This window comes from Solanum dulcamara, chromosome 3 (assembly GCF_947179165.1).
Source record: "Solanum dulcamara chromosome 3, daSolDulc1.2, whole genome shotgun sequence".
In the NCBI taxonomy this organism is placed as follows: Eukaryota; Viridiplantae; Streptophyta; class Magnoliopsida; order Solanales; family Solanaceae; genus Solanum; species Solanum dulcamara.
Window position 1 is genome coordinate 1,187,398 of NC_077239.1, and position 11,430 is coordinate 1,198,827.

Sequence of the window (11,430 nt, forward strand, 5' to 3'; positions counted from 1 at the left end):
GATCTCTAACATTTTTTATGAGATATTACGTGTTACACCAACTCAGTCATTCTTCAATGTCGTTTGATTCAAAAGAAGATTATTCTAATTATAATTTCAGAATATAATTTTAGGATTATAATTTCACCTTTTATATGAGATAAATACTTCCAAAATTTTGATATAAATTAAATTTGATTTTAGCTAATACTACAGCCACACACACTTGTGTAGGCCTCCCAGAAGGTAATGGAGACATGCAAAGGTCTTCTCAGACCGAACGGAGTGCAAAGGTAGAAGGGAGTTTGACGACCCATCCATCAAACAGGGACAAAAGTCTACCTTAGTTTTCTCAGGCCAGATGGAGATTAGCCCTTGAGTGCAACGGTAGAAAAGCCATCGAACAAGGACTAAAGTCTATCTTAATGATCCAATGGTGCCGTGCTCCATTTGCAAGTCTCACGAATAATCTCAGTATCTTTTTTCCTGAGCAAGATCATGTCCTTCATTACAATCTTTTACACATGCTTCTAGAACTACTCGATTAGCTACAACACCTGGCATCCAAATTTAATTCCAAATTTTATCTCAAATTGACATGAAATCCTGGACCAAGCCATCCCCTAGAAGACTAGGTTTTAAGTTCGATTTATGTATCATACTTTTTATTAATCTGTTCCAGAAAAAAAAATGTCATACTTACTTATTTAGAAATAATTAAATTTTAAACTTCTCATTTACCCTTTAATGAGATATTTTATAGTCACAAAAAAAATCATGAATCGTTTTACCCCACAAGTTTCAAATTTTTTTCTTTCTCAAACTCTTTGTTCAATCAAAGACCGGCAGATAAGTAGTTAACATAACACAAGTAGAAGGGTGCGGGTGCTTCAAATATAGTACTGACGTATATAATATAAGAACCTTTACATTATCAATGACAGATAACCCAAGTATATTTTCATCATCTTTTGCAGATGAGATTCTATGCAACAAAACTTGACCAAAGATGACATAGTAACATTTACATGGGCACAGGGAAATACCTATGGTGAAAAATTGCAATGACTATCCTCCACGAAGCCAATATTTTTAGGTAGTATAAGCGGCAAAACGGAACCCCAACCAAAACTTTCCGGAACACCAACAACCACCTAAGTGACGTTTGGAGAGTGTAGAGTGTATGCAGACCTTATCCCCACCTTGTGGACGTAGAGAGGTTGATTCCGAAGGACCAAAACTCTCTGGGAGCAGTGGAAAAAAAATAGAAACAGATGACTCACTGATACTTTGACACCCCTTTTCTTCTACGTGCTTTCAGATCACTTGGGGTAATCAATACAGAATCTACACAGAGCCCACCTTTTGAATGTGTGCAATCGATCTGTTTCATTGAAAATCTAACTTCAGTAGCAGGGTCGGACCTACTCACTATAAATTCACCCACCTTGTACTCTATCCAGTTACCACGCTTTATATTTGCACTTGCATCATCTTGATCGCTATCATGTATGGAGTACTCACTCACTGCATGCTTGCCATCAGATGTAAACAGTTCATATCGAACTGGCCCTAAATCCCATCCATGAGTGTGCTCAAAGTTGCAAAAGCGTCGACCAAGTCTCTTATAAAATTTCCCAAGGTGGACCCTAAATGTTAGGGTGTATATATCCGGAGGAAATGGGAACTTCACTGAACCACTTACTTCAAACCACCATACTTGCTGGCAATACGCCACAACATGGAACCTATGGCAGCAGAAATATTAGAAATTTTTTTAGACATCATTAGCAAAGCTTACTTTGTTTGAAAAAAAATTAAATGCATGCTAGCAGTTTCCTAACAGCGGAATGCATTATATGTGGACATACAAGAGGTAGTTTAACAAACAAAAAAGTGAACTAAAAGTAACTTTTGCATTGAGAAAAAGAGTAAATTTTGAACTTTTGACCAAAATCCTGTTAGAAATTGGCTATAATAAACTAAAAAGTCCTCCATATATCTTCTTCCTCATTCACAAATAGGAATTTAGAACTTCTATCCATCAAAGGCACATTGACCAAGACAAACTATCCATAAATTTATCCAAATCTTATTGCCCGATATTATCAACTGAAGTTCATGTGCTGCTATAGTAAAGGATTCAAGGCCTCTTCAAAGAGTGAAGAAGAAAAGCATGGTTTTGTTGTCTTCTATTCTACTTTCAACAAGTGGTGGACAAAATCCAATATCCACTAAGAAATTACAAATATTCATAACTCCTATTAGTCAACTCCCTTTGCAACACAAAATTATTTGATTATAGTAAAAGGAAGACTTGGATCAGAATTTAGCCGGTATAACACATCTCAGTTAATATGCCTTCTGGGATTCATAATTAGGCCAAATTTCTTTTTTTTTTCTAGATCTGTTTCAAATAATCAATATGCTACATCATATCATTCCCTTAATTTAAGGAAATGAGTTATTAGTTTGTGTTTATTCCTCTTTGGTGGCATTAGCTCCGCCTGGGTGTGCTCGCTCACATTGCCGGTCCCAAGCCTGGATAAAGAAGGAGAGTTGCCGAAGGTCAATAGGAAACAACCTCCCTATCTCATAAAGGTAGGGGTACGGCTGTGTACATCTTATCCTCTTCAGACCCCACTAATGAGATTACACTGGGTTTGTTGTTGTTGTTGCCTCTTGGTGGCGTTTGAGTGAACCCAAAAAAAAAAGAAACTTCAATTTGCAAGGGAAAAAAATCAACCATGAAATCATGTTGATTTGTGTTGTTTTACCCAAAAAAGAAAGTTTACTATTTCAAAAGCTTTTCTAATTCGTTTTCGTTTTACCATCGGAGATAGATAAGAAAATTGAATATGGGTATCCATAGTATCCTTCACTCTACCTGTTTCTCACCTGTATTAAATACAAACAGGTCGGATGTTTTATCCATTTTTCTCTAATCCTTTTTCGCCTTCCCATATCTGATCCAACCCGCCCATTTGCAGGCACTAGCAATGATTACCCTCATGGCAAGGAAACTAGAGGTTATTAATCTCAGGCACTATCTTAATCATATACTGGCAATGAGATCAGAAAAGTTCCAACCAAAATTGGAACAACCTGTCTGTGGTTTGCAAGAGAAAAGAGAATGAACTGAAAGCTAATGCCAAATAGACAACTACTCTAATCAAGTGATCTTTTTTCAATCGGTACTCTAATCAAATGATCTTTTTACTATCGGTACTCTAATCAAGTGATCTGAATAATCAGTTAAGACATTTATTGTATATAGATTGAACATATTAATCTAACCTCGACTCTTCAGTAGGAAACCAGTTCCAATGTCTTCTGTCTTCACCACTAGTTATCAACATTGCTTTCGTGGAGATAGACATGCAAATCCTTCCACTAATTCTATCCAACCACACTTCCTGCAATTTCTCCCCATCCAAAGAAAAGAATATATTAGCAAAACAAAGCATCACTTATACTTTGTCACCATAACTTTTAGCCACAAAGCAACAGCAACCCAAAAGTGAACTTCAATGGCACAAAAAAAAAAGATTTACAAATTTCTCGACTTCCTTTCCCCACCAACCAGGTGCCCAGGAAGTAATCTTTTTTGTTTAGTCAGCAATAAAAAAGGAAGTGAAATCTAATAATACTTCTTTCCCAATGAAGTTCACATTATCACTATTTGGAAAGTGAAACAGTTTCCTCTTTGACTATGTTTTCTTCATAAACATTTTTTTTGAGCCTATCCGAAACAACCTCTCTAGTACACTCTACCTTCCTCATACCACAAGTGGGATATCGCTCGGTATGTTGTTGTTTAACTAAAAACTTTATAATTCATTATACTTCTTATGTAGTTTCTAAATATCTACTCCCTCCGTTTCAATTTGTTTGTCTGGTTTTGATTTGGCTCAAAGTTTAAGAAAGTGAAAAAGACGTTTGAATCTTGTGGTCTCAAACTAAAAATACGTAGAATGTATCAAAATGCTCTTTAATCTTGTGGTTTTAAAGATGTCATGTGCAGAGTTGGGATTAAGGATTTGCTAAAAAAAAGGAAACTAACTAAAAAAAAGTAAGACAAGCAAAATTAAAAGAGAGTAAATTTTAGTTTTTTTTTTAAAAAAACGAACAGAATAGGATGTTTGAACTCAACAACTACGCCTCAGTTACAAACAAGAAGTTTAGATCAGCTAGATGAATCCCTACTATTTAAGCTCATTTCATATCAAACAATTTTGGATCAGCTAGATGAATCCCTACTTCATTTAAGCTCATTTCATATCAAATTTGATGTCCGAATTCACACAAAAAATTGAATAAGTTGACTCTCATACTCTGAATACTACTCTTTTTGGAATAAAGAGACTTCTAACATAAGTAAATTCAGCACTTTGAAAACTCCCATCTCAACATGAAGGTCTATTTGATGCTGGTAAATCACAGATAACACAGCATAATTACTAATATCAAAACAACTAAATCAAGATTCCCACTTAAAATCTACTCAAAATTTAAGCATTTCTTCATCGAAACATAAAGAACATCATCCCAAATACCAATTTTGACCCAGAAGCTCAAACAATGAAAATACCAGATAAACCCCAAGAATCTATACATACCTTATTGCCGTCATCAAATGGAACAGGACGAGAAAGGAAAGCAAAGATGTCTTTTTTGGAAAGGCCGTCGTATATTCTATGAGGCAAAACGTCGAGCAGGTGGCGGTAATTGGACGGAAGCTTAGAATCCCAAACGGCGTCAGAAGATGCAGCACCACGAAAGGCGTGGTTAATCCTAGCAAGATTACAGATTTCCGGTGGGGTTAGGTACATAAATACACAGGCTACGCAATTTTCCGGTATGTCGCCGAGACCTGGTCTACCGTTGGCCGTCGATTCGTTCTCCGTTAGGCTGGACAATGATGCGCCCATACGAAAATTACCTTTTAGTCCTTTCGATTTTCTGGGGTTGTTCTAGAAGAGACAGAGGGGTAATTTGGTCAATTCATAGATGTAGTCGCCAGCGCCGGTGACGGACGAAATGGAGTGTTGTTGGGGGAAGATATTAATAGGAGGAGAAAGTAGGAAGAAATTTCTAAGGACCCTTTTTCTTAATTTTTGATTTGACAATTTGTAAAGTAGACTTTTGTAATGTACTCTTAACAAATTTCCAAAAGAAAATAGTAAAATTTCCTATGTTTCTTTATGTTTCATCAATATTAGTGATGAGAGGTATGAGGTTGGCGTGGAAGTGAGATTAGATAAATAGTTTAGAGATAGATTTTATAGAGTGATGGTTAGATCGACGTTATTGTATAGGGCATGTTTGCTGGTTAAGAACTCTTATTTTCATAAGATGCATGTTGCAGAAATGAGGATTCTGAGAAGAATGTGTGGGCATATTAGGAGCGATAAGATTACGAATCAGGTTATCTAGGATAAGGTAGGGGGTGACCTTCGTGATGACCAAGATGAGAAAAGTGAGAATGAGATAGTTTGGATATGTGAAACAAAGATGTGCAAATGCCCTAGTGAGTAGGTGCAAGAGGTTGAATATAATAAGCATGAGAAGAGGTAGAGGTAGGCCGAGAAAACATTGGAATAGGTGATTAGACAAGATGTTGTGCAACTTCAGATTGTCGGGGATATGACCTTAGATAAAAATATATGAAGGTCGTTTATTAGGATAAAAGCTTAGCAAATAATAGAGTGTTGTCTTGCTTTCGAGAGTTCAGATTTGTTGGTGTTTATCGTTGTACGAGACATATTCTTGTAGTTGCAATTTCTGATATCTATCATAATCTGTTTATTTTGTTTCAGCTACTACCCTATTTTATTATTATTCATATTCTTTTTTTAAAGGTTTTGCACTTCTTTTGTTATTATTTGTCATGTTTTCTTCTTGATACCTGAAATTGTTGCAGTTGAGCCGATGATCTTTCGAAAATAGACTCTCTACCTTCATGAGGTAGCGATAAAACATACGTATACTCATTCTCAAATTGCATTTATGAAATTTCACTGAGTATGTTATTGTTATTGTCGGCTAAGTTGGCTAGTTGTTTAGTTTATTTATGTATTTGATAGACACTAAAATATTTGTAACTCAATTCAATTTTTTAAGTTAAAATCAATTAAAAGTGTCAGGTAATCATAACTTATTGTTTTTAAGCTTATAAATATTTTTTTATTCGAGCAGTCAATATTTTTCATAATTCTCAAAATATATATTTTTGAAATAAAACTCATACTTTCTTGGTTTTAATTTGTTTGTCTTATTTTTTTTTTTTGCAATTCTTTAATTTTAACTTTTCATGTGTTATGTTTAAAAGCACAAGATTAAAAGAGATTTTGATACATTTTGCATATGTTTAGCTTAAAACTACAAAATCAATCCAAGAGCCTTCTTTACTTTTCAAAATTTCGTGTCAAATCAAAATCAAACAAACATACGAAAATAGAGGGGATAAGCTTCATTTTCACTCTGTATATGCCTTCCTCCTTTTCATTACAATGATACTTTTAAATTTATAAATTTTATAAAAATATTTCAAGGTATTTTAATGATTCTAATAAAAATTACTTTATTCATTTGTTTTTCAACAGTTTCAATGCTTTTATTCAAACATATAATTCTGTATTTATAAATTAATTTCAATATTTAAAAATATTTTTTTAACACTTAAAATTTATCAGCTAATCCAAGCGGACTCTAATTTTCTTTCTAGATTATCATTTAGTAGAGTAAAACCAATAACCAAATAGGTCACTGCTTACACTTGAAGGAGCGTAAGGAATTTTTATAGTTGGCTTGCTTTGACTATTGTGTGCATTATTCCCTTTGATTATGTTGTTTGAAGAATATCTTATAAAAATTATGAGCTAGAACTTATACATGGGCCATCGACAGGATGTTAGCGTTAAAATATGTCTTTGATACGTAACATGTTAAATGTTCTTTCAAATTCAAATCTATCTTATGGAATTTGATACCACTTGTTAGGATCAAGTGAGTATCTCATTATAACAGTTAAAAGTTATATATAGTTGATAACAAGAATGCAATTTTATTTCTTAACTAAATTCATCAAGAAAACGTTATATTCGATCATGATCACCCGGCCACCTCGTGAGGCTTGTCATAGGCAAGATATTGACATTCCCAAAACTCCTCATTTAATAGTGAGTAAAGTGTGATTTACTAACGCCAATTTTATTATTAAGATTCAAATTCAAGACTTCTAATTAAGAATAAAGAAATATTTACGATTATAATTTTTGGAGGTAGGGCATATCTGTAAGAACCTGCTCCTGTCGTTAGGGATAGGCCAATGGAGAAGGGTTTCAAGCCAGAAAATTTCGGGCGGTAACTTCAGAAAATTTGAGCCTAAGCCAGACTTGGACGAATTCTGAGTCAGGTGAAGTCTAGGGTGATCACTTGAACGATGGGAGGTCAAATTTATAAATTGATTAGACAGGCTGATAGCCAAGACGATACGGAGCATTTACGGCTTCGCGGAATCACATTTGGGCGAGTAAAACTCTCGTAATCGAAGTTTGCGTGGGAAGTATATTTTAATACGTCCTTGAAGGAGGGGTGTTGTGAAAGAGAAGTTTGGAGCACAAACTCCAAGCTCTTTGTTTCCGCCTATCCCGTCAGAGCGGGGCCTCCAGTGCGGGATCTATCCCGCCAGAGCAAGACAGTCGCGACTTAAATCGTAAAAAAGATCAGAAACGGTCTTTTTTCTGCAAGTTCAGTTTTTAAAACCCCAAGAGGCGACCTAGGGCAATTTCAATTGATTTTCCACGGATTTCCACGCTTAACGTAAGGTTTTTACTTCCTAGATTCATACTTTGATTCTTAGGAACTAAAAGTATGGGTGATAATCATTGGGGGAGGGTTTGGACTTAAAATATAAGGTGGAAAATAGCCCTAGGGTAAGGTTAGGATCATGAGTTTGGCCTAGAGAATGAAATTGTATTATATTTCTTGATAGTTAGGCCATTATATTGATCTTTGATATGTATTTAATGTTTCTAGACCAAGAACGAGAAGAACGAACCCAAAAAGGGAAGGCTATTGCGTTGTAAGGTTCTGAAAGCTTGAATTTGAGGTAGGTGGTGGTCTAGTTTCCTGTATGTGTTTCATATACTTGTTAAATTGCTTCATGATATGCATGTGTGTATATGGATAGGGAAACGTGCTAGATTATGTGTGAAATGATCATTTGCTGCCCTGTTATTTTGATGAACCTGTTCTTAGTGGTATAAATATTGTAAACATTGTATGTTCTTGTGATTGTGATATCTTGGGATCGGGTGTCATGTTCCGATACATACTTGGATCGGATGTCACGTTCCGACATGTATTTGGATCGTGTATCACGTTCTGACACAAAGTTGATTGTTTGAAGGTCCCTTGAGAGGACCCTTATATGAGATTATAGCATGTGAAAGACATTGAGCTATGATATTGAGATATAGTTGACTTATTCTGTATATGTATATGCCTATTGAGTGGAAATTTACTTGTTTATGGTCCGCTTACTGGCTAACCGCGTGATTCCACCAGTACACCATGATTTGTGTACTAATACTACTCTTGCTTTGCTTTTTTGTTGAGTACAGGGCATATTCAGCCAGTAGCAGAGAGACCTCGATTGGAGGATTAGCAGGTTGTTCAACTCCAAGGGTGAGCTATTCTGTCGTGCTGTCGGGGACTTTCTATCGTTGTTCTAGGTCTTTTCTCTTCTAGGACTTAGATGTTTAGACAATGTTCTGTTTATTTATTTGATTCAATTTGGAGTTGTACTCCTGTTCTAGACTTGTTAGGTTAGAGTTTTGGTACGATGACTTTCAGTTCGTAGGATGTGTTTACTTCCGTACTTTATTGTTATCAACTTGGTTGGCTGAGTTTATGGGAACTCAGCATTACTATGGTTGATTTCTGCTTCCGAAATTCTTAACTTGTGCATTTTGCGATTATTTTTATTGGGCTGTTAGAATGGTTCTCCTACTGGAATAAGTGTTGTTGTTACGACCCAAGCCTAGGGCCTAGACGTGACATGGCGAATGAGGAACCCGAAAGTACCTCAAACAAGCCTCTTAGCATTCTTTTAGCCTTTCATAGGTAATGACAATAAATAAACAAGCAGAAATCATAATAGTAAATCTTCAACTTACATATGTTCAACAATACCTCTAACTTTTAGATTTTAATGGGACTAAGACAAGTTCCTAGCTCACCCTCAATCATAATAGAAAGAAATGTCATAGTAAATGTCTAAAGATCTCAACATATCATAAGCTAGAAAGATAAATGAGTATTATTCTCGAAACATGAGAACTCACCAAAAGTAGTCTTCAAACAAAATCTCAACTATCCACGTGGAGGAGAACGAGGAGAAGCACCGGTCCCTACATGGTGATATCATGTAGGCAAAAAAGTATGCGTTAGTACTTTGAATGTACTAGTATGTAAGCATGTATGTACATTTAGGAAACATTAAAACATTTATGTAATATGAAACATAATGCAATGCATGCATAATCATATATATATCCTTTAAAACATTTATTTTGTGGGAATTTGATCATAACCGATATTTAAGACCATGAGAGCTATTACATGGAATCCAACATAACCCCCTATATTGGCCGGAGAGACTAGTTGCAGGGGTAGAACTCCGTCAACTTCATTCATTTCTTTAACTTTAACTTTAAGGGCTTTCATGGATTCATTAGCCTAAGCCTACAAGGGCTCCTATGTTGGCACATAGTTAATGAGACAAGGGGTTGCTACTAGGATTTCCTTACCGAATCTCACATCAATGACCCATTCGGTGCTAAGTCAATCCCACAGAATAGTTTAATACTTCAAAATAGTCATAACATATAGCTTCAAAATATCATATTCAGTAGAATAGCTAATTAAAATATTTGGTAATTCAAATATGCAAGAATTATCCTTATAGCATAAAGAATCTATCATTCATAGCATTTTATCATTCTTTTATTTTATAAGACTCCTTTTTTATCACAGACATTGCTTTCATAAACATTCATTTGGAGTCAAAGCTTTTAAGTCAAACTTTATTGAAAACATAGTAAAACTAGGTTCGTTCAAATCACTTCAACTTGCAAACATGTATGTAAATAAATATGCATAAATACTTTAAAATCAATTAATTAAAAATTATGCTTTAAACAACCCACCATGAATTTCAAGAACCTTTAAAGAGATAAATAGAGAAATTACTTGCAAACCATCAATTCATACATATGAAATCATGTTGCATCAAAATAGACTAATAATCATTAGTTTAACCATGATTCATGCTATTAAGTAAAAATAAAAATTACCCATAAGAAAATATTACCTGAAATCAAGAGATTTAATTGAAAGAGCTTTTGGACTACATGGATGGAAGAACTCATGGATAAACACCTACATAACTTAGAGTAAAACTTAAAGAAAATAAACATAATTTATTATATAATTAAAATACTTTAAGCATGAGAGTGGAGGAATACTCTCATTGAAGCCTAACATACCTGGAATCCAAAGTGTTACTTAGAATCGAAGGACTTAATGAACACTCTTGAATCCTAGACTTTTCTCCTCGCCGGAGTATTTTGTGTACTACCCGGAGTATATGAATTATCGGAATAGTATTTTTACACTACTAAGAACTAAAACTATATTTTGAGAATGAGCAAATGAGTGTATAGAGAGAAGAGTTACTTGAGAAAGCTTGATGAACAAACTGATAAAATAAGGTGGTTATATATATGTGTGAACGAGAGACCTAACAATAATTAAAATAATTATATAGAAAAATTTAAAAATTTAATGAAAGATTGTGATGTCATGGGTAATGTCAAATGGAGGACTATTGATGTCATGGGTGATGTCCAATGGATCTAGATCTTTCCATGATTGGTGAGATGAACCTTCTTTTAACGGAATACCTTTTTTTGGAGCTGCGTTTGAAAAAGATAACTTCCTCATTAGGATTTTGTGTCTCATATGAATTGTTTTTCTAGAAGTACACTTTAATGACGCTCAAGAATCAACCGATTTGGAGCATCCTACAGTGAGATATGATTTTTCTTCTACAAACACTCCATTTCTTCACAACACCATGTCTTGCAACAATTAATTTATTTGACCTACTTAACCTCTGAAACTTAAATATGGTCTTCACAAAAATTGTAGGTAATGATGTTCGGTTATTCAGAAATTTGAATCACCTAATTTGGACCATTCTATTAAAAGTTATGCCCAAAATACAGAAGTGATATCATTTTCATCGAAAATTAAAACATCATATACAATGTTTTTAGGGGGTGTTACAGTTATGGGTGTCAGTCACGGCGAATTGGAATCGTGACAATATCTTACTTTGCATTACATGCATTTTAACAAGATAGTGTGAAATGAAAAAAACAA

At 34.6% G+C, this 11,430-nt stretch overlaps 1 protein-coding gene across 1 annotated transcript; it reads right to left on the reverse strand.

Moving 5' to 3' along the window:
* Positions 1–847: 847 nt before the first annotated feature.
* On the reverse strand, positions 848–5,165 carry LOC129882079 (F-box protein PP2-A15-like). Its single transcript, XM_055956224.1, has 3 exons — positions 4,599–5,165; positions 3,277–3,395; positions 848–1,727 (listed from the first exon to the last, which is right to left on the reverse strand). Exons 1-3 carry the CDS (start codon positions 4,908–4,910, stop codon positions 1,259–1,261), a joined length of 900 nt encoding a protein of 299 aa, XP_055812199.1. The 5' UTR covers positions 4,911–5,165; the 3' UTR covers positions 848–1,258.
* Positions 5,166–11,430: the final 6,265 nt, after the last annotated feature.